The 25,077-nt window shown below is 42.4% G+C and overlaps 1 protein-coding gene across 1 annotated transcript; it reads left to right on the top strand.

The window, feature by feature from the left end:
* The first annotated feature begins 416 nt into the window (after window positions 1–416).
* Window positions 417–16,633, top strand: LOC114555693 (nucleus accumbens-associated protein 2). The gene is made up of 8 exons (XM_028578284.1): window positions 417–536; window positions 3,909–4,642; window positions 5,168–5,376; window positions 8,062–8,321; window positions 11,201–11,377; window positions 13,125–13,230; window positions 15,220–15,317; window positions 15,470–16,633. Exons 2-8 carry the CDS (start codon window positions 4,205–4,207, stop codon window positions 16,102–16,104), a joined length of 1,923 nt encoding a protein of 640 aa, XP_028434085.1. The 5' UTR covers window positions 417–536; window positions 3,909–4,204; the 3' UTR covers window positions 16,105–16,633.
* Window positions 16,634–25,077: the final 8,444 nt, after the last annotated feature.

The raw sequence follows: 25,077 nt of genomic DNA, 5'->3' as shown, positions 1-25,077 counted from the left end.
GCACACACACACACACACACACACACACACACACACACACACACACACACACACACACACACACACACACACACACACACAGATGTTTTATTGTGTGTCTTACAGTGAAGCCTACACGTGCATTTAATGTGTATTTATGTGTATTTATATTATACCTTGCAGTGATCTATAGCAGCAGATGATGCATACTCGCTCACTCCTCTCTCCGCACTCTCCCTCTACGTCTCTCGCCCTTCTTCTCTCCCTCTCTCCCTCTCTCGTCCTCTGCAGGGCAGTTAGCCGCATTAGCTCCCTTGCTGTCCTCAGATGACTCCTCCTCTTCCTCCTCCTCCTCCTCCTCCTCCTCGGCTGTCTGTGTCTCTACCTCCACCACCCCCGCCCCCCCACTCCCCCTCCCCGTCCTCCCCCCTCCTGTGTCACACCAGACGATGCGTTGACTGAGCGGAGGAGAAGAAGAAGAAAGCCTCTCCCAGCCAGCCAGCCGTCCTGCCTGCTGCATGGAAGAGAAGCTGAGGAGGAAGAGAAGCAGGGAGGAGGTGAAAAGCTGTCTGTCTCCTATCTACCTGTCTTACATTCTTCCTCCTCTGACTGTATCTGTACTGTCTGTCTGTCTGTCTGTCTGTGTCTGCACTCTGAAACTGTTTCTGTCTGTTTCTTTTTAAATCGGCTGTCCGCCCCTATTACCTGTCTATCTCTTTATCTACCTGACTCTCTCTGCTGTCTGTCTGTCTGTTTACACTGTTGTCTGCCTGCTGCCTGTCTGCCTGCTCAGACTGTCTGTCTGTCTGTCTCTCTGCTGCAGCTGTACTGTAAACAACAATAACAATGCTGAACTGGACTGAACTCTGAAACAGACTGAACTCACCTGGACTCTACTGTACTGGACTGTAGTGGACTTTACAATACTTTACTACAGGTCTACTGGACTCTACTGTACTGGACTGTGCTAGACTATGCTGTACTGTAATATGTTTTACTGTACCCTGATTATACTTCACTCAACTGTACTTTGGGGTGGCAGTAGCTCAGTCCGTAGGGAGTTGGGAACTGGAGGGTCGCTGTTCAAGTCCCAGTACGGACCAAAGTACGTACCAGTTCACCTCCTGGGCACTGCCAAGGTGCTCTTGAGCAAGGCACTGTACCCCCCCCCACCCAACCGCTCAGGGTGCTGATCCAGCACTGGCAGCCCAATCACTCTGACATCGCTCCAAAGTGCATGAATAGGTCCTGAGCATGTGTGTGTCTATTTCAGGCCTATGTGTAGTGATTTCTAACAAACACAGTGTAAATTGTAATTTCCACACTGGGGATCAATAAAAAGTATTAATTATAAATTATACTGGACTGTATTATACTAGACTTTACTGTACATGGCTTTACTGTACTTTAATGCACTAAGCTGTATACATTCCTGGACTGGACTGAACTCTCTGAAGTCTCCAGAACTTTACTGTACTAGACTCTACTGGACTCTACCGGACTCTAATAGACTTTACTGTGCTAGACTCTACTGGGCTGTACTAGCCTCTACTAGACTTTACTGTACTATAACTGGGCTGTACTAGACTCTACTGGACTGTACTAGACTCTACTAGACTTTACTGTACTAGAGTCTACTGGGCTGTACTAGACTCTACTGGACTCTACTGGACTTTACTGTACTAGACCCTACTGGGCTGTACTAGACTCTGCTGGACTCTACTAGACTTTACTATACTAGACTCTACTGGGCTGTACTAGATTCTACTATACTTTACTGTACTAGACTATTAGACTCTAATAGACTTTACTGTACTAGACTCTACTTGGCTGTACTAGACTTTACTAGACTTTACTGTACTAGACTCTACTGGGCTGTACTAGACTCTACTATACTAGACTCTACTGGGCTATACTAGACTCTACTGTACTAGACTATTAGACTCTAATATACTTTACTATACTAGACTCTACTGGCCTGAACCTTAGGTCTGATTCAGGATATGTCATTGAAAAATAGGAACAACCTTAAAAGTCCTTAAAAAGCATAACGTATATGAAGGTTCACTTTGAACTCATCTAGCCTAATGATAAATATCTCAGTAACTTCAGGTCTGCTGATTCTGTCTAGATCTCAGTGATGATGACCACTGACTTCTTCATGTCACAGCTGTCTTTATTGTGGTAAAAGGTATATAAATGGTAGTGAAGGATATCTCTTTGATCCTCTGGAGATAGTAGAGTTGTTGAAAGAAGAGACAAGCTCCGTTCTGGTATAATGTAACCTACTTGACAGAACTGGACTGGAATCTATTGGCTGGCTCTACTTCTTGTACTGTTCTAGACTGAACTAGGCTTGACTGGACTGCAGTGGCTCTGTTCTGGTTTCATAATAATACTAACTAAGGGCACTCAGAGAGCTCAGACCTCCGCCAAGGCCATGCCCTATCTCTGCGACTCTACTCCAAGCTCCCTCCGGATGTCTGAGCTCTTCACCCTATCTCTAAGACTGAGCCCAGCCAACCTACGAAGGAAACTCATTTCGGGCGATTGTATCAGTGATCTCATTCTTTCAGTCACTAGCCAAAGCTTGTGAACCTAGGTGAGGGTCTGAACGTCGAACTCATCTCCCTTTTGAACAACAACAGTCCAGTACAGCGCCCACGTCACTGCTGATTACGCACCAATCCGCCGCTCGATCTCACGCTCCACCCTACCCCCATTAGTGAACGAGAGATACTTGAACTTTCTCACTGTTAATTGTTGGGTTGTGTTGGTCAACGTTAGGGACTTCACACTTATTTTTAATAAGGGGGGCTGGAGGAAGTGCTCCAATTATCGGAGTATCAAAATGCTCAACCTCCCTGGGACAGTTTATTTCAGGGTGCTGGAAGGGAGGCTGTGACTGACTGTAGAACCTGAGGAGCAATGTGAATTCCATCCTGGTTGTGGGGCAATGGACCAGCTCTTTACCCTTGTTTGGGGGGGGGGGGGCACGAAGTCAGACATGTTTTTAGTGGGTGTTGGGCTTTCAGGGTTTTCCCTTGTCGCGCAAGTGTATTCTGGATGGAGTATTCTATTCTGGCAGGAAAATGTCTATCATTTTAGGGGGATAGCCTAATTAAGAATTTGAATAATGTTACTAATGTAATTTTGAACATAAGTGCTCTTGGAAATGTTCATGATAGAAACAGTAGGCTGCTACTACAGCACACAGTAAGCAGCTTTAATTAACTATGTAGGTATTTGAGCCAAAGAGTCCCAACTTTGAGTCATTTATTGTAGACTTAGTGAACCAATCAGGACGGACACTTTTGACCGGACGTCAAGGGTTAAAAGAGGAAATGGCTGCGTGAGGTCAATAGCCTACATATAAAAGACAAGAGAATAATGAAATGAAGTGATGTCATCATGACCCTCCCTCTGGCTCTGGCTGTTTGATGAGTCATATATGTGACTCCCTCCATGTTTGTTAGCTTCATTGTTCAGTTCAGAGAGACAAACTTCCAGCTGAAGTGAATAATGAGCAACTAGACTAAAAGCTGTTTTTTGTCAGGGATTATGTCTTTTAAGCATAAGATTATAATTTAATTCTTTACAGACACAGACAGAGAATCTTTTATACTCCAGATTCCCCTGAAAATGTTGGAACATTCGTTCGTGTTGAGTCATTTTTATTTTTGTGCTGACAGAATTGTATTAGATATGGAATGCTGTTTTTCTTTATATGGTAACTTAAAGTCGTTTTAATATTTTTTTTATAGTTATGATTTACGAGCGGAAGAAGTGGTAGAGACAGAGGAGAGATGAAACTGAGAGGTGTTAGAGCGTCTTAGGTGTGATTGTTGTTTTCTCAGTTTGTTATGCAGGCAGACAAGAAGGTGTGAAAGTGTAATCCTCTAAACCTCTTCTCCCTCCCCATGTCGTAGCTGTTTCTGTGCTGAGCTGACCTCCATCCTGATGATCCACAGTCTCCTCCACCCAACACCTCCGACCTGAACACACACCCCACCCACCCTCTCTACTAGCCCTGACCTCATTGTTTCCTCCACAACAACATGGATCTGAAACATTTTGGAGGTGATATCTGCAGGATCCCTGACACTTAAACACTCTGAACCCATCCCACCCTCTTCCTCCGTCAGTCTAACTCTGGCTGTTCAGGACCGTCTCCTCCTAGCCGTAACTTCCTGTCCCGTCCTCCTCTGGACTGACGGCGTCCACCATGTCTGAGGGGCTGCTGCAGGTGGAGATCCCAGACTTCGGCAGCAGTGTGCTGGGTAGCCTGAATGAACAGCGGCTGCTGGGTCACTACTGTGATGTCTCCATCCTGGTGCAGGGTCAGGCCTTCAAGGCGCACCGGGCTGTCCTTGCAGCCTCCTCACTCTACTTTAGAGACCTGTTCAGCTCTGCAGCCGACTCTTCGTCCTCCTCCCAGGCGGTGTTCGAGCTGCCGTCCTCGGTGACGCCGACGTGTTTCCAGCAGATTCTGTCCTTCTGCTACACAGGGCGCCTCAGCATGGCCGCCAGTGAGCAGCTGGTGCTCATGTACACCGCTGGCTACCTGCAAATCCAGAACATCGTGGAGCGAGGCATGGAGCTGATGATGTTGAAGGCCTCCTCCTCCTCCTCCTCCTCCTCACCTCTCTGCTGCGACTCACAGGTGGATTTGGCTACACCCACAGAGCTGTATATAGACCAAATTAATCCAGGTAGACCACATATAGACTACATATAGCCAAGACCACAATCAAGGACCATATAGACCAAATATAGAATGAAGGTAACATTCATTTAGTTAAAAGTTTGGTGAATCTGACTTGGAGAAAAATACTAATGTACTAATACTAAAAATCTCCCTCAGACTCGAAGAAGCTCAGTGATCTGCAGAGAGCCGAACTGTAAAAACGTTACTAACTTTAATTACAGCAGCATATAGTGGACATTAGAGGAACTGCAGCAGCTCATCACACCTTAAATTTGATTAGTCAGAACTTTATCTGGCCATACCCCAACTAATGATGTCACAGCTTGTGTTTTTTAAAGTAGTGTAAATGCTTTAAGCAGCAGTTCATGATGAGGCCAAATTTATTATCAGCAAACAGTAATATGCGCACTCTTTCAATACTCTTTATCAGCATCTCTTTTTAACTTTTTAACTTTATTTAAACACACGGATGTATTACAGACAACCTCTGCTGACGAGCTTGGGGGTTTTGACACCCCGATGGTCCAGCAGCACAGCGCCCCCCAGCTGCAGGAGGCCAGTCCAAACCAGCCGTCCCTGAGCCCTGAGGAGCTGCTGCTAGCCGTCAGCAGGATCAAACAGGAGAGAGCCGACACTCCTCCTGCTGAGAACGGAAGAGGAGCAGCAAGAGGAGGAGGAGAGGAGGCCAGGTGAGGAGAAACAGGAGTTCACTTCAGATCTGTGGGATCATTTTAGGGCATCCTGTTGAACTACAGCAGTGGTTCCTGAACTTTAAGTCTTGTGACCCCTTAAAAAGGCAAAGACTAGTTGTGATTAGGGCTGTAGCGATACACTAATCTCATGATACGATACACGATATTCAGCTCACGATACGATATATATCATGATATTCAGCCAATGATTCGATACGATTCGATATAATTCGATACACTTACATCATTTTCTGAAAGATTTAAAGGGGACAGAGTGATTTTGGTGACATCTTGTGAGTGTACCATTTAATTGGATTTAATTAATTGAACTGAAAACTAAAAACATCAATTACACAATATATGTCTCTGACTGGACAGTCAGGGATCATCAACTACATTTTTTTGAGAATTTTTCTAATCACTCTGGTGGCCGGACTTTCAAATAAAGAAAATAAAATGAATTATTATACCTAATACGCCTGTTCTTGTTCGAAATTTTCACTTTCTTACTGAATTAATGCTATATATATATATTTTTTTTTTACATGTATTAGTGTGAGCAAACTCCTAAAAACATGGAAACTCCCTAATGATAACCAGCTCTTTAACTAGAAAAAGATCTCAGACTAGGAGGCAGTTCACTGAGGAGTGATGGTTAAAGTCTGTGATTATAGAAACATTATTGTAGTATGCAGCATCCTGATTGGTGGAAAATGCTTGCAGAAAGAAAGCTTGCTGTTGTCAGGTAAACATGTCCCTGTCAAAGAGGCTGAAGGGAAAAGTTGACGTGGAAAAGCCCAGCCTTAATGATGAATGGACTGATAAGCAGGCTATGCACTCGTCATGTATGCCTCATTTGCAATAAAACGATGTTGCAAAATAATACAACCATCATCATCATCATCACTCGAACATAACGATCACGTCATTCATGTGCATATTAAGTAGCTCCAGATTGTCCACTACAAGAATTTGTAAAAATGTCCAGATTCCCTGCAACCTAAGATAAACAGTTAGACTAAAAACCGACAGCTTTTGTTTGTCAAAATTCGCTATTTGCAGAGTAGAGCTGTATTTGCGTAAAATCGCTTTCTACATGTTTATGCTTGTCTACACAGGTGAGTGCATTGATAAGTATTGACTTTCTACTCACAAAGGTTTGATTGTAGCCTATTTACAGAAAAGAGACTAGCGTGAGTTCCTCTGCCCCAGCGGCCGTTGGTAACTCTGTATCGTTCCCAGTCAGGTGCTGCGTGTTTTAACCTTTAACGCACACACATCTCGGCTCAGCTGTGTGTGTGTTTTAACGCACACACATCTCGGCTCAGCTGTGTGTGTGTTTTAACGCACACACATCTCGGCTCAGCTGTATGTGTGGAGCTCGGCCATCGCTGTACAGAACCCCGGCATGTGAATAGAGATGTAAATACAGTAGGCTGGGTTTTTGCTCTAAATGCTTGAGATGATAAATAACAGAACAAATTTTTTCTTCTTTACATTTTTTGAATTCATGATTATTCTGCGGGCCGTCAGTTGACGTTGGCTGCTCTACAGCGACACTAGCGGCTGGCTGGCTGATCAAATCGCTCTTCCTGCAACGCGAACGGGGGTAAACACGGGGGATTTGAATGGGACTTATGTATCAATACTCGCGGCTTAAAAATCAATACTTTCTTGGGGAAAAAAATATCGATTTATATCGCAGAATCGATAAAATTGCTCAGCCTTAGTTGTGACCCTCTTCCCTGTTTACATAGAGTAGGCTATAGCCCCTTTCACATATGCACTGCAAACCTGAATTTATCTAGACATTACCTGGTCGAGCAGTATGTATGACGATTGATGCCGATCGTACAAAACCTGAAGAAAACAAACATCGGAGGGTGAAGAAGGAAGTTGATTTACATGAAGATGCCACTGAAAATGTCTAACTGAGAGACAACCAGATTCGGGAATTTCTTTCGGTAAGGAACAATGCAGGAACAGACAAATTCAAGGAATGGCAAGAGACTCTGTTGTCTATGACCACCTTATGAACCAGCTACATGGCCGCTGTATAATCTGCGTCATGTCCTGTCTGCTGCACGCTACCCAGCCGCCACCCCTCGCCTAAACCAAACTGGAGTATTTCCAGTAAGTAAGAATGCGTCTAACATGGACAATATCCTGTTGTGTATGAGTAAGGTAAACTCCGGAATGTGTCGGGACCTGTATCCTCGGAATTCATATGTGAAAACGGTTTATGTCTACCAGCTGTGACCAGTTTAATCAAAGACTGACCTAAGGACCTGGGTCCGCATGCAACCCAAAATGTAGGGCCTTACAGTATGCACCATACAGTGTATGCCAACAAGCATGCAGAACATGTGCAGACATCCTCGACACATGTCTGTTTGTAGACTATATCCAACCATTTTGATGTGATTGGACAACACTAATTGATTGGTTAAACCCCAGCCTTTAGACTGAACATATCTAAACCCAGCCTGAGTCTGGTCTCCGAAACTAGAAACTGAGAGGACCTGTGAAGACCTCTAACTTACAGCTCTGACACAAACGTACAGTTAACAGACAACTATTACTTGTGGTATAATAAATGTTTGTATCAAAAATGAAGTACACATTTAGAATACAGAATGCTGGCTCTTCCTGTCTATCTTGTCTTTGTTGTTCTGTCCTCAGAGTGGACATTTCTGGGGACCTCCAGTCCTCCAGGAGCAGTGCTCTGTGTTACCTGGGTGCAGGGGGAAGTTTGGTTCCGGGACTGCAGTCCTATCTGCTGGCAAATGGGGGGCGCTCCAGTCCAGGAGGCTCCAGCCTTCCCACAGACTCCCCTCCCTCTCAACCCCCCACCGAGGAGGAGCTGGAGGAGGATTACTACGGGAACACCGTCCACTCCGGACTTTACCAACACATTTACGGACATCCGGGAAACCCCTACCGTAAGTTACATCATAGTATGATCCCATTCATCTGTGCTCCCAGTGTGGAAGTTCATTAACCACAACATTTACAGAATGAGCACAAAACTAATCTTAGTGGCGATCCCTTTTTCCTCGATGAGATCTTAATTACAAGAAGAACAACTTGTGGCAGTTAAACTGGAGGTTATAGATATATGCGGTGCGGCGCTCTGATGCAGCAGAACCTGCAGCTGCGAGCCGGCGTTCTTAAACAGAGACCCTCGTTTGTTCCAAAATAATAAATAAAAAGAATCATATTAAATAATAACTTAACCAAAACATAATAATACTTAGATCTGACAGGTTTTGTCAAAATGTAACTCAAAACTATCCAAGGCACGGACAAAGCCTAATAAAAAATAACCAGTAGGCTAACTCAGATACAACTTCTGCACCTTCTCATTCAATGCGTTTCCTTTTTATTTTCATGACTATTTACATTGTAGATTCTCACTGAAGGCGTCAAAACTATGAATGAACACATATGGAATTATGTACTTAACAAAAAAGTGTGAAATAACTGAAAACATGTCTTATATTTTAGATTCTTCAAAGTAGCCACCCTTTGCTTTTTTATTAATAAGGGAAAAACTTCCCCTAATTAACCCTGACAAAGCACACCTGTGAAGTGAAAACCATTTCAGGTGACTACCTCATGAAGCTCATTGAGAGAACACCAAGGGTTTGCAGAGTTATCAAAAAAAAGCAAAGGGTGGCTACTTTGAAGAATCTAAAATATAAGACATGTTTTCAGTTATTTCACACTTTTTTGTTAAGTACATAATTCCATATGTGTTCATTCATAGTTTTGATGCCTTTAGTGAGAATCTTCAATGTAAATAGTCATGAAAATAAAGAAACACATTGAATGAGAAGGTGTATCCTAACTTTTGGCTCGTACTGTACGTCGTGACTAAATGTGATATGCTGGTTCCAATATCCATGTCAATGAACTTGCAGGTCCCTTTGGTAATTTTCTCTGCTCGTTGTGCATCACAGCTCCTCCGTGCTAACGCCGAGTTTATGCTAGGTTGAGACTGAGAGCAAGATGCACCGCGGTCGCCACCGCCATTAACCAGGGTCGGGTTCACTTTGTTTAGTGGTAGGCTACATCATTTGAGTCGTGGCCGTGTTGTACTTATACACGGCACGTTAGTGTTTGCAGTGAACTAAGTAGTTTTATTTTTATTTTTTATCAAAATGGTCCCACGCCACACTTGGCCGTGTCCTCTTCATGATTACTTTTGAAATTGAAACGGAAACTCGCAACCTAACGGATTATGGAGTCAAATATTGCCTCCGGGTGGTAAAATGTTTAATTGCTGCCACACTGTGAAATTCATTTAATTGCTTCAAGACTCACACTACGCAACGCAACCAGTATTAGTTTAATCGATAACAAATTAACGTGATCGACGAAATTCTTAATAATCAATTATCGATCGTTGAGTAATCATGCCCATCCCTAGTGGGTAGAGAAGGCGCATATATACTGAGAGGTTTATGCCTTGACGCAGAGGTCCAAGGTTTGAATCTGACCTGTGAAGATTTCCTGCATGTTTTCCCCACCTTCTCTCTCTTTCTCACCTAACTGTCCTGTCAAGAATTAAAGGCAGAAAAGCCCCAAAAAATAATCTTTAAATAAATAAATCCAGAAATATTTGTCTTTCCCCCTAATGTTGATACAACAAAGTAGATACTAGATACTCACCCAGTGCGTCTTTGACTGTTTGAATGAAGGTGAATACAAGTTGTAGTAGCCTGAGGTTTGTGTTTGACCAATTAGTGAGGACTTTTGGGGGGACAGTAATTTTATTTAAATGCTGATAGGCTCCTGAGTTTCTGAAATAGTTCCTGGCCCATTAGAAAGTACACCCACGGAGCATCCTGGTAACAAAATGGTTAAGATACATACATATAACTGCTATGTCGCGGTTTGGTTCTGTACCCTTACATCTTCATTCATTTGTATGACGGGTCCGGGGTGGGCTGCAGCCATCAATTGAAACAAACAGACCTCAGCACTTGGACTTATCAGACAACTTTAATTTTTGTATATATGTATATAGCGTCTTAGAACTGTGCACCTTAATCCCCCCCCCCCCCCTTTTTTTGCACTACTTTTTTCATTCCATGTTGTTACATTTCTCTTACGTACATGTTGGCACTGGATAAATGAGTTGCTTTTAATCTCGTTGTACATGTGTATAGTGACAATAAAAGGCATTCTGTTCTATTCTTTCCTGGAACTGTGCAAGCGATGCGCAGTTTGAATTAATAAACAAGAGACTGATTATTGCTGATTGTGAGTTCACTAAAATATAAAACAGTTATCAGGAAATGGGCAGTGGGGCTTTTGCTTGTCAGAGCATCTGCACAAGTAATTATGATAATGCTAATTTAGTTAACTTTAGCTATCAAAAATAACAGTCTGTGGTTAGGAAAGACTAGGATTGCCGCTATTTGTTATAAATCAACCTGTGATTAGGGATATATGATACCACTGTCAGCTAATCTCATTCAGTTGTACAGCAGGGATACAGTAGTGCACAGAATACCCATGGTTACCACACATTGATGGCCTGCCGTTCACTCGCGGAGAGTTGTCCGCCTGTCTATTCACATGAGGTATCCACGCGACTACGCAGACAAAGTGATGCTCCCCGCGTGAAAAGCCCTTAACGCAGTCAGAGTTATCTGAGAACAACGTCTGGTGGACATCAGCGGTAGTGCAGTATAAGACACTCAAGTTTGAGCTTCAACACTCCACAGGTTCACTCAACTTTGTTTAATATTTTTGTAATTACACCTCGTGGTTATGCTAAACACCCCATTCTTTCCATTTCTTATTGGTCCAGTCCAAGAGAAGATGGAGATGCTATCCCTCCCATTGGCTAACGAACGTCGGCCCTGTGTGCTGGTTGGTCGGGACAACATGGCGCTCCCTGCCAGTCTGATTAGTCAGATTGGGTATCGCTGCCACCCGTCGCTCTACACTGAGGGAGACCCGGGAGAGAAGGTGGAGCTGGTGGCAGGTAAAACAACAGAACACCTGTCTAGACGTAGAGCATTACATTTTACACTTAAATAAAAGGTGAAAAGTTAATACAGTGCACAAGGTAGTAAATAAGCAGTGATTTTAGACACAGCTTCAAGGCTTTTCACACTGCATATTCTTAGCCCAGGGCTATCCTTAGCCTTAACTTATCCCCTTTTTAACATACACACTGTTTACCCAGGGTTAGTCTGGATCAACGTAAGTACATTTCCAGGATAAAGCCTTACTTCCGTCGCGAGATGTCCCTCACCTTCTGCTCCCTGTGTGTGGCTGTTCCCAAAATCCCTATGGGAAACAACAACAAACTTTGAACTAGCAAGCCACACTCTAAAAATGGCAGGTTTTGAAGAAAATGTGGATTGTGAAATAAGGCAGGTCTGCTTGGTTCTGTATGATTGTAAAGATTTTCAAAGAATATGTTTATGGAATATATTATCTACCTGGGACGTTTTGGGAACGATTGGCGGGGAGTGCTGTTGACGAAGTACACACGGCAAAACACTGGTAAGAGCAAATAGAGAGTTTGAATTGAGCCAAGAATTACACATATGATTTTGTCACTTTCAAAGATCATTTTCCAAGTCAAGAAATTCTCAGTTTGTCGTAAAACTGTTGGAAGTATAAGGCCTCCTGCACACTACCTGCGTGGCGTGAGCGTGGCGTTTCTGTTGCGTGTCAGTTGCGTGGCGGCTGCGTGGCGTTTTCTTGTCTGTACACATATATGTTTCCAGTTGATAAAATGAAATAATACCATGTTCTTCAACTTTTGTCAATATTTTTGTGCGATTACAGCAAAGAGAATGTTGGCAGTATTGATGGCAAAATGGCTACAGAATATTTAGTTCTATATTGACAGGTGCAATATTTGAAAATCGCTAATTATTATTATTTAAAAAAATTATTTTTTCCTTGTTGTTGTAGTGCAATTTTAAAAGGTGTATTTACAAAAGTTGTGTTGTGGAAAAACAAGAAAAGTCTTTTAGTGTCTTTGTCTTCAATAGTGTTCTCCATGGGGTTTGCAGCCATCGGTGTGCTCTTTCCATGACAATGTCCTGAATGAATCTCTCTCACGCACCTGCTATGGCCTGAGTTATCAGCGTCACACAAACACACCCCCTCATGTAATGTCAGGACTTGCGCTATCAGCTAACCATTCAAAAGACCTCTCGTTACAGTCTTGCATTGCCAGACCTATCTCCACAGCGCTGTGGAGTAAGGTCTGGCTAAACCACACATACGGGATAGGAATTAATATCGCTCTGGGTTGTTTGCATTTCTTTAAACCAGTTTATTCCTTGAATAAATAAAGGTTAAAAAAAAACAATATAACACAATACAGTAATTTCAGGTATATTTTAGACTAGAGCCTAGTACCGCCCAAGACAATTGTGATTGGTTTAAAAGAAATCTCAGAGCATTTTTTTCCTCCTTTTCTAGAATGTATCTGTGGCGTAGCCATACCTAACTCCACAGCACTGTGGAGATAGGTTTGATATTGCGAGACCTAAGGACACGTCATGCCTTTCCCCGTCCTTCCGGACCATCCATTCAAGCATAAACTGTGTGAAAAGCCCTTTCCTGTTCTTTAAGTTTGTTGTCATGGTAACACGATTGTTAGGAAGGTCATTAAACACAAAACTGTCAGACATAAATCAGACATACTGATATGTGTGTGTGTGTGTGTGTGTGTGTGTGTGTGTGTGTGTGTGTGTGTGTGTGTTCAGGTTCAGGTGTTTTCATGACACGAGGTCAGCTGATGAATTGTCACCTGTGTGCCGGAGTCAAACACAAGGTGCTGCTCAGGAGGCTGCTGGCTACGTTCTTTGACAGGTGAGCTGGACACTGTTTTCAGAGATCCTGGATGTGGTTAGCCTAGCTTAGCATATAGACTGGGGGCAGAGGGAAACTATTAGCCTGAATCAGTTAAAAGTTCAAAAATACACCTCTAAAGTTCACTTACAAGCTCAGAAAAAGGTTTAAAGGGTGATAGAATGATTATATAGGGTATTTCACACTGTTCCTTATGGTCTCCTAATGGGGTATGTAACATTGGTTGGGCTGAAAATAACCCATGTGCTTTTCTGTGGGCCATTAACTACCCTGTGAATATGGCCCTACTTTGAACAAGAGCTTTTCTTCCAAATATGGTAGGCTCATGAATATTTAGATGAGCTGCACGCTGATTGGTTGAGCGACCCACATACACATACATTGGAGACAAGACAGCAGGTCTCATATTTCAGACACTGCATTTTTTGTCTGTTATTTCGTTATTAAATTCACTTCTGAGACTTATTATCTTATTATTATTATCTGAGACACTTATGCGAGAAATCAACTATATAAAGCTCAAATATGGGCCATTTTACGAAAATTGATAGCTAATTGCAAATTTGGCATAACTATAGTATATTTACAGTTTGAATTTCGTCACGCCACTTATATTACAGCTACCCCAAGGTCTTACAAAGCTAAGACTTGTGTCCGATTTCAATTTAATGCATTTTTGTGAATATGAGGGGTTTTGTTAGCTGCTAGTGTCCATTCAATCCTATGGGTAAAGTATGGGTGCGGCTAGCTAGCTACACTTTCGGCATAACTAGAGTATATTTACACTTTGAATTTCGTCACGGCATGTATATCACAGCTACCCTAAGGTCTTACAAAGCTTAGCTGACACTTTTGTCCGATTTGAATTTAATGCATTTTTGTGAATTTCAGAGGTCTAGGAGGAGGCTAGCTAGCTCTCTTTGATACAGCTTCATCCAGCCTTGGACTCTATCAATGAGCTTGTGGAAACGTTTATTTCCCCGATTGTTTGTTTAAATAACTCAACACACATATCCATTATAAGATTAACTGGAACCTGTGGTAAGAGATTGTGGGTGTAACAAGTGATGAAATAGCATCCAAACAATATATACAAATTCTGAGATCTGCGTGACCTATTCAGAAGACTACCTGATCTCAGATCAGTGGTGTAGCCTATGTAAATGTTGGGGCGTGACAAAGGTAGATACTAAGGAGGAGCCACCGAGTTGACGTCAACTCTGTGATTCGTTGAGATTTGCCCGTTTTCAGAGGCAGTTTCAAATTGTGAGATTTGCAGAGGAAAGAGGTGTCTATGGGATTTTGAGGTTCTATTTATGTCCTATTTAATTTGTCGTTATTCAACTATGACAAGGTAAAATCGGTTTTGCATGCTATCACCCCTTTAAAATGACTTGTTCATGTTCTCTGATGGCATCCTGAAGTGGGCCATCAGAAATGACTGATGAGTATAATTGCTTATAAAGTAATATAATACTAAGTAAGTAAAACCAAATTTATCAGAAGAGGCCTACTTTGATTTTTGAACATGGAGGGGGTGGGATTTATTTCCTATTCCACAGTCAGCCACCAGGGGTGGTCCAGATGTTTTGCCATCACTTTTGGGGAGCTGTATTGTTGTCCATCTTTATATACAGTCTATGGTTGTGATCTGCGTATTCTAGCTTTATATATGTATATGTATATATATCTGATTGGATGAATAGTTTAACCTCCACCAAATAGTCAACAAAGCTGAAATATTATCTACCTGTAAACATGTCTAACATAAAAAAAGAGGCTATACATTATCAACCATATGTCACACACAGACGTACATCATCAGACGTCATGTGACATCAGGCTGTGTTATATATTCCAGAACATTCTGACTCTCAGCCAGCTGCTGTTATACATAACTGCTCTGTCACATCATTGTCTGTGTGAAAGGAAGGGGGGTAAATCTAAAGCTCAGTATAGGTGCTGATTGGGTTGTTATGGTATCCATAGAAACACTCTGGCCAATAGCTGTGGGACAGGGATCCGCTCCTCTACCAATGATCCGAGCCGAAAGCCTCTGGACAACCGAGTGTTAAACACCGTCAAACGTAGGACACACACACACACACACACACACACACACACACACACACACACACACACACACACTCACACACACACACACACACATACACATGGATGTATGTCTTTTTACTGTATTTTGTAAATATTAAGACATTTCCCTCCTCCTCCTCCTCAGTCTACTGTCAGAACTTTGCTCCTAATTTTAAGGAGAGTGAGATGAATGTCATTGCGGCCGACATGTGTACCAACGCCCGAAGAGTCCGTAAACGTTGGCTCCCCAAGATCCAGTCTCTCCTTCCTGACAGCCTCCCTACCTCCTCCCACCCCCGCAAGGCTAAGAGGGGAGGAGGTGGTCAGGGTGGAGGAGGTCAGGGAGGGGAAGCGGCGGTGCAGCGCAGCTGCAGCCCCTTCGAGCTGGACCTGCGGCAGCTCGGCGCGTCCTACCTCGGACTGGAGGCTCCGCTGTACGCCGAGCGACGCGACAGGGAGGCCGCGGGGGAGAAAGAAAGAGAGAAGGAGTCCCCAGCCGCCCTCCTGCCGCACCTGCAGTTTGCCGTGTCCCGTGGAGCAGGAGCAGGAGCAGGAGCAGGTGGGGGTCAGGCAGAGGAAGAGCTGATGGGCGGCGAGGCAGACGGGGGAGGGAGGCTACAGACTGATCAAACCCCAGACCTCCCAGTCTCCCTGTCCTCCTCCTCTTCTTCCTCCTCCTCCTCACACCCCTCCCCTCAGCCTGCAGAGCACACTCCTCCTCACAGGGGATTGGCCGACACAGAAGAGAGGGGGGCAGAGGCTCTGGAAGACAGCCAATAAGCGTTCTCTTGCATCTGCCTACCTGTATGTAAATAACACAATAGCTACCTGTCCCCTCCACCTGTCTGTCTGCCTCTACCTGGGACAGAAAGCTCTCCTGTCTACCTTTCTGTCTGTCTGCCTCTACCTAGGAAAGACAGTTATCCTGTCTGCTTCTACCTGCGAAAGACAGTCCTCCTTTCTTCCTGTCTGTCTCTACCTGTCTGTTTGCTTCTACCTGGGACAGACAGTCCTCATTTGTCCCTGTCTGTCTCTTCCCCTACCTCACTACCTATCCACCTGTCTACCTCTCTGCCCCCAGTTTGTCTACCTTTCTGTTTGACCTACCTCTGTCTGTCTGTCTGTCTGTCTGTCTGTCTGTCTGTATGTCTGCTCCTTTACCTGTCTGTCCACCTGTCTGTCTGTCTGCTCGGCTCAACTGCATGTTAACAGCCTCTTGCAGTCCAGCACACAGGCCTATAGCAAAAGGACTGATGATAATGATGATAATATTCAATCTGATAACTACAATAAAGCTTCTTAATAATCAGATTACTGTCTTTGTGTTTTCTGTATGATCTGAACTGAAACTTTTAAATGTGTGGTCCTCCTGAGGTTTCCTATAGCGCCACCCTCTGGCAGTGGTGGAATGTAACAAAGTACAAATACTTTGTTACTGTACTTAAGTAGATACATTTTTCACGTATCTGTACTTTACTTAAGTAGACTCAATAGTGCAATGACCAACTTTGAAAGCCATGATGTCTCTCTCATGGCAGAGAATGTAAATGGACTGTTTTTTCTGGTCTTAACGACTACTCAAAGCACTTTAACATCATCATACATGTCAAGGCTGCCAACTGCTCATCACATAAACACTCATACACATTTACAACTCAGGGTTCAGTGTCTTGCCCAAGGACACTTCGACATGGGACTGCAGGGCCAAGGATCAAACCACCAACCTTCCGATTGGCAGGCAACCGCTCTACCACTGAGCCACAGCCGCCCGCAGAAAGGGGAGGTAACCCTGCTCCTTATGACCTCATAAGGAGAAGATTCCAGATCGGCCCATCTGAGCTTTCATTTTCTCAAAGGCAGAGCAGGATACCCAGGGCTCGGTTTACACCTATCACCATTTCTAGCCACTGGGGGACCACAGGCAGGCTGGGGAAATGCATATTAATGTTAAAAAAAAACTCATAAAGTGAAATTTTCATGCCATGGGACCTTTAATCTAAGTACATTTAAAAGCAGTTAATTTTTACTTAAGTAGGGTTGTCATTGTGGTACATATACTTTTACTAAAGTAAATATGTCTCTGGTTATTTGTACTTTTACTTAAGTACTGAGATTCAGTACTTCCTCCACCACTGCTCTCTGGTAGCAAGAAGGTTTGAACCCAACACGGCTACCTTTCATATCATATTTGACTTCTTCGTTTTGGATTTTAGACCTTAGAATTCAATGCTGCTCACCAGGTTTGGACCTACAACTTTCAGTCTACATACAGACATTTTTGTTTTCTTGGTTGTTTTTTTTTTATCGTTTTGCTGTATATAATATGTATATATTTGTATGTGTTATGTGTTTTTCTCTTTTTCGTATTACGTAAGGAGCAACTATCGAACAGTATTTGTTTCTTTGGAAGGCGTCTGGACAACACGCCTAAATATGACTAAAAATCCAACTTAATTTCACAATTACTCAGTGACTCCAAACCAAAGAACAAAAACAGAATGACCAACTGATATACCAACTGATGCTATTATTGATCAATCAGCTGACTGTCAAAAGGGTGTGACGATAAGCCACATACCAAGACCAATTAACACAACTCCACTATACTATATGTATATTACATGTTTATAATGACTAGCTTTCCTCTCAATATCAATATATTTATGCACCATTCATCAAAATAAAAGTTAATATCCAAATCATAATGTCGGCTCCAACATTAGGGGAGTGAAGAAGCTGTCAGGCTTCCTTCCTCTCCTGCACTCAAGCTTTTTATAAGTTCTATCATATTAACTTCTTGTGTGCAGGAACCATTGCACCAGGGCTTAAGGATCTTCCACTTAATCTTCTCAAAGAGCTGCAACTACAACATTTATTTTCATCATGTATTAATGTGTGGATTATTGTCTGGATGAGTGGATGAGTTGTTTGGTCTCTAAAATGTGGATCAGTGTTTCCCAAAGCCCAAGATGAAGTCCTCAAATGTCTTGTTTTGTCCACAACTCAAAGATATTCAGTTTACTTTCCCACAGGAGAGAAGAAACTAGAAAATATTCACATTTAACAAGCTGACATCACACAGGTTTCACTGCTTTCAATGAAAAAACGACTTACATGCAAAGTGTGTAAATTCAGAGGGTTCTTAGCCTATGCTAAGTTGATACACATTTCTGTGTGCCGGTGGTTTGTTTGGTGGGTTGTGTCGACCTCCATCTCCACCTCTGTGTCTCTGTCCCAGTGATTACTGAATGTTAACTCCTTCCTGGTTTGTCATTAATCACATCTGAAGCTCAGCTGGTGCCGGGTCATGGCTGATGTTTGCAAATCAATTCTTCTGCTGTTAAAGTGGAAGAGGGAAAATCTCCTAAAAGCTTGAAGACCGGCTGCTTCAGCTGATGAGGAGGGGCTGGTTAGGGTTGCATATGTCACCAGAATAAACAGATCGACAGAGAGATCTCTCTGTCGCAGTGTCTCGTTTGAAGAAACTCCAACACAACGCAGAAGTTTGTCACGATGAGAATAACTAACTGTTTGCTATGTTTCCAGTACTAACACTTCATAAAGGAGACACCTGAAACCAAACCAGGAGCCTCTATAGCCCAAACCTGAGGACTGTGGGGCTGTTGAAGAACAAAACCATCCCCTTTAAGAAGCATAGGCCTTCTGGAGATGGAACAGTACAAGTACTTTACAAATCAGAATCAAAATGGGATGCTGAATCATTGAAATCTGTCCGTTATCTTGTAAAATAGTGTTATTTTTAAAGGCTGTAGAAAGTGAACCTGCTTTCCTGCGATGCAACCACTAGATGTCGCTGTTCACCAAGGATAACCCACCATCGTGCTCAAGATAACTGACTGCAGGAAGGTTCTCTTTTCAGGTCTCCTCACATGCAAACTCCAAACAGTTTCAATGGAATCACAAGTTGACAAGAATCCGGGGATCAAAATGTTCTGTGAAACTAAATGAGACACTCGACAATGAGTCACATGTGTTGTTTATTTAAAAAATACTCATAACAGAGTTTGAAGCAAACTGGAGTTCACTTGGACATCCAGATGTTGGGTTAGGGTCAGAGTGGGTTAGGGTCTGTCACAGCATGTTCTAAAACAAAGAGACAAAAACACCCAAAAAGGAGACGCAAATTTTGAAAAAATGACAAAAATGTAAAATAACCCCGACACACACGGAAAAAGAGGCCAGAAATATTCAATGAAACAAGATGAGACACTTTGATGTGTGTTGTGTATTTTAAGCATATACTCTTAACAGAGTTTTGTAGATGAACTGTAATATTATCATGCAGGAGAGTGGAGAGGGAAACACTGCCAGTTCCATCAAATCCAGTTCAGATTACTGACCTTTTCAAAGCTATATATGCACATGAACAAAGTTAGCTCTCCCAGCTGCATGAACAATCTATGAACGTCTAATGATTACTATTATTACTATCCCATAAATGGACAAAGTGAGGATGAAAATGTTACTTTTGAATCAAGTTGAGGGCATGTTTTTGTATCTTTTAGCTAAAAGTTTGTTAACTACCGTCAACACAAAGATGACTTTGTTCCTCTGAGACATTCTCCAGACTTTTCTTTCTCAGAATGTGGCAGAAGATTTATTTGAATGAATCCCATATTCTATAATCTACTCAAAGTAAACTGTTTACTGAATAGCAGCCAGCCCCTATCATCTACCATGGTCAACACTACAATATGTCTGCTTTTATTGTTGTCAGCGCTGGAAGAAGTATTCAGATCATGTACTGCAGTAAAAGTACTAATGCCACACTGTAAATACATTCTGTTACAGTAAAAGTATTAATACCACACTGTAAAAATTCTGTTACAGTAAAAGTCCTGCATTGAAAATGTTACTTCAGTAAAAGTGTGTAAGTATCATCAGAAAATGTTTTTGTTAAAGTATAAAAATCCTCCCATTTTAGAAAGTGTAAAGGATCCAAACTGTTGTGTGTTTAATGGTCTAATCATTTCAGCTGGACTTGTAGGCCATTATATTGTTGGCTAGTTTAATTTATAATAAAACAAAAGATTATATAAACTATATGTTTTGTGTGCAGAAATCTTAATGTGTAAAGTAACTAGTAACTAAAGCTGTTAGATGAATGTAGTGGAGTAAAAAGTACAATATTTCTCTCTGAAATGTAACGGAGTAGAAGTAGAAAGTGACATGAAAAGAAGAGACTCAAGTAAAGTACAAGTAGCTCAACATTTAGACTGAAGTACAGTAAAGGAGTAAATTTATTTGGTTAAAGGAATACGCCACCATTTGTTGAAATAGGGTTATTCACCGTCTCCTCTATATTTATATATGTGGGCAAACGCATTTTTGTCTCAGTGCATGCATTGTTTTAGTCCGGCGCCAGCACCGCTAGCTTTGCTTTGCGTAATGAATGGAATCCTTTGTTGCCGTTAGCATGTCGTAAGTAAAAGTGACCCAACAACAACAAAAACAAAACCTAATTACTTCTTGTGGCCTGCGTATTCACAACAAGTAAAAATAGCAATGCAGATTAAGACTAGACGATTTCCTAGGTAGATATTGACTTGGGACTATATTGGGTGGAAGTAGGCTACAGCCGAAGCACTGCTACTCGGGCACAGAGATATCGGCAGCCCGCGGGGTCACTGTTTCTGGGTTGCTGGACAACCAAATTCCGCTGCCCTGACTGAGCTCCGCGGGCCGCTGCCTGTCCAGTAACCCAGAAACAGTGACTTTGCGCCAGCCGCGGAGCCCCGCGGATCTCAGTCATGGCAGCGGCATTTGGTTGTCCAGTAACCCAGAAACAGTGACTTTTCGCCAGCCGCAGAGCCCCGCTGCCAATATCTCTGTGCCTTAGTAGCAGTGCTTCGGCTTCAGTCAATATATATATATATATATATATTCAATTTATATATATTCAATTTGTTTTGTAATTGCAGAGGGAAAGTACCGAAAAAAAGTACCGTTGGGTATCGAGAACCAAATTTCAGGTACCGGTATCGGGACTAGTATTGGTTCAGATGCAAAAGGTACCCAACCCTAGTCACTCTGTGAATGGTCTGGGAACTCACCATTGGCAGGGCTTAGTCCGAGGGGCAGGATAAACGGTTGTCTTTCAAATTCCCTCTGCACGTAATAGGATAGCGCTACAACCAGGCAGAGCAACGAAGAAGGAGCTAGTTGATAGATTAAACTTTTGCCGTATCCGGTTGGCAAAACTCCGAACACATCTTCCTTTTTTAAGAATGATTTCTGTGCCGTTCTTTGTTCTTTTCTCAAAGAAAAGCTTAACTCCAAGTCTTCCAGAAAACCGCTGTTCCCAGCAGCAGCAACCATAAGCCCGCCCACCCACCAAAATTTTTTTTTTCCAGCTCGCAAGCCAACGGAGAGTGCCTAGACTGAACCTGGCTGCAAAATAAATTTGCATAGATTTCTAGGCTAGTCCCAACAACTTGAAAGACTGGATTCTGTAGAAAATCAATAAGAGGAAGATGTTAGGGTTAGGTTTGGGTTAAACGGGCACAAGAAGACAACTGATAAAACACTTAAAAACCTCCTTTTTTAAAAAACAAGTTTGGTTATATGAAACGCTGTTTAAAAGAAACCCAGAGATTAAAAGCAGGTTAAAAGAACCACTGGACAGGACGGTCAGCGGGAGTATAACACTTTAAAATATGTCACCCCCCCCGCCCTCACTCCTAGAAAGATGATATATGAAAATAAAACATTTAAATAAATATAAACCTAACCGCTCAAATATTTAGGAGTAATTTCTCTTTCAGAAAGTCACTGAGAGTGCTGGCATCTCCACAACACCCCAGAATAGTTAATTTTGAATCTCAGGTAAGACCATTTAAAATAAATACCTGGTGTTCTTGACAGATTCTTTTGAGTCGGGAGTGAACTGAGGCGGGGATCCTCAGTTTGATATTGGTAAATCTTGATGACTCTGTCGTGAGCTGAGGCAAGGATTCCCAGCTTACAGCAGACCCACAATGCCTTGTCCTTTTTAAAGAATGTTAACAGGACATCCTGAACTGGAATTTGTCCAGTAAAGGGACTCTTTGTTTTGTTACAGAACAAATCAAAGAAAATCAAAAAGAGGAAGATATTAGGGTTACATCATACATATTCTTACTGAATATACTGGTTTGAAACCAGGCCACAAATCGTTAGGCCTATTTTAGGGGAGCTGACGCTACCCCAAAATGTTCCTTTCATTTTTGTATTGAAGACAATCCAAAAGTACATGTTGAACAGTTTGTTGCTGTTTGCAGGTTCCACAAAGTCCATCCTGATGCTTGCCCATCTTTGCTAGATCCCATGCAAGTCCACAATGCCCAAGTCTCAGCCTTGTCATTACAGAGTGTCTTCTTTCTTTGCCCAAATAGCACTGCTCTGCCTGGACCCTATTTTGAATTGAAAAAATATGACGACCCCCTCTTTTTCCTTTTCCCACTGCCTTTGCCACAATGCTATAACATTTTTCCTAATAACAGACCGGCATTCAGATATCCCAACACATACCCTTAAATCAGTGTGTCTTTTCAGTGCCATTTTAGCTGCCTTATCTGGTATCTCATTCCCATCTACCCCAACATGGGCAGGCACCCACAGAAATCCCACCAATCCTCCAGCCTTCTCGATCTTATACATATATATATATATATATATATATATATATATATATATATATATATATAATAGAGTTTTTAAAACTGAGGCCAAATCTGAACATATACATATATATATATATATATATATATATATATATATATATATATATATATATATATATATATATATATATATATATATATATTCAAGTTCCAGCAACTTTGCAATACCAAACTCTACATCTGCCGCTCTCAGCTGTCATTGACTCTGGTGCTGAGGATAATTTCATCAATCATAATCTAGTTACTCAAGCCGTTTTTTCCATTGAGCCACATCCAACCCCCCCTCCGTGTTACTGCCCTGGATCTCCTAGCTGAGATCACTCATCAAACAGTCCCCGTTAAGTTAGTTTTGTCTGGCAATCATCGTGAAATCATTCGTTTTAAAGTCATGTCCGCCTCTACCACCCCACTTATCCTTGGTTTCCCCTGACTGAGCCTCCATAACCCTCAGATTGATTGGAAACATCACTCCATTCACAGTTGGAGTAGTCGCTGTCACTCAGTGTCTTGGTTCAGCTGTGCCTCCCGCAGAGGGCAATTCTGCACCCCTTATTGTTCCTCCCGATTGAGTTGCTTTCAGGGGCCCCTTTGCCGTTGAGTCGTCTGTACAATCTGTCTCGACCAGAGAGAGAGTCGATGGAGAAATACATTGGCGACTCTCTGGCTGCAGGCCTTGTCTCATCCATCCCTCGTCGTCTCCTGATGGGTCTGGGTTCTTTTTTGTAGACAAGAAAGACAATACTTTACGTCCATGTATTGATTTTCGGGGGTTAAAAAACATTACAGTGTGGTAATTTGGCTCTAAGTTTAGACTTTGTTCATTTTTTCCTAGACCTGTATTCCTCATGCTTATGTTAACTCCCTGCTTCTTTGTTCAGACCTTTGCCTCAAGACCTGCTGCCGTTGTCTGCTGTTCGGCCAGCTCATCACCGCTCAGACTTTGCCACCTACCTGTTCAGATTCAAGAGAGACCGTTTGGACGCACTACCGCTTGCCCGCCTCAGCATCGATCCAATTCTGACTCCTCAAGCCCTGTTCCTACCATCCTTGGTTACTTTAAGTACAGACTCTCATTAAAATGTTTGATTTTGTTGTTACTCTGTCAGCATGTGATTTCTCTGTGTTCTGGGTCAGAACCCCTGTCATAACAGTCTGTACTCTCTCACTGATAAACTCCTATATCCCATGTATGCTCTTGTTGGCATGGTTTCTTGCTTAAATGTAAGCAGCACTGCTGTGCTATCTTTTTTAAAGTGCCCATATTATGAAAAAAAATCATTTTGGGTGTTATTTTGTGTCTCTGGTACTTCCACATGCATACAAACTTGGGGAAAAAAACCATCCATGCTGTTTTGAGTGAGATACGGTTTCTGAATGTCTTCTGCCTTCAGTCTCCGGGTGAGCTGTTCAAAATCTGTAGGGCTTTCTACGCCAATAGCCGAGACGAGGTGGTTAGCGCTAGCATGCTAGCTCGTTCTTAATGGCAAAACACTGCTACACACGCTAGTTCACCATAATCTTCAAAAGAACTACTTAAATGTCCCTGTTCTGCAGGTATTCCATGCAAAGTTGGAAGTGCACCCTCGTTCTCGCGTCTCCCGGCTAATCCTGCCTTGTACTAACTGAAGTTGTAGAAACAAACAGCTAGCTGATGTGATCCTTACCTAGCTACTGCCTCCCATCAAAGATGGGAGAGAAGTGTGATGCCTCACTCTGTAGCTAAAACACAGACCTGAACACACAGGGTTAAAAGAGGATCTGCAGCAACGTGCAGTACAACAAAAATATGTTTTTTTTTTTTTTATTAAACCTATTCTGGTACAACCTCAAAATACATTAGGAACCTGAAATGAGCATAACGTGGGCACTTTAAACCTACGGGCAGACTCAATCTCAGCTCCCTGTAAGCGTCACCGTTTCATTCTCTGATAAAATGACAGCAGCAGTTCTCTGTAGGTTAACTGGTGGGTGTATGGGTGTATATATACATTGAGGAACATAAGTATTTGAACACCCTGCTATTTTGCAAGTTCTCCCACTTAGAAATCATGGAGGGGTCTGAAATTGTCAT

The sequence above is a fragment of the Perca flavescens genome, chromosome 5 (genome assembly GCF_004354835.1).
Source record: "Perca flavescens isolate YP-PL-M2 chromosome 5, PFLA_1.0, whole genome shotgun sequence".
Classification (NCBI taxonomy): domain Eukaryota; kingdom Metazoa; phylum Chordata; class Actinopteri; order Perciformes; family Percidae; genus Perca; species Perca flavescens.
The sequence above is the reverse complement of the archived record's forward strand: the minus strand, read 5'-3'. Positions and strand labels throughout refer to the sequence as shown.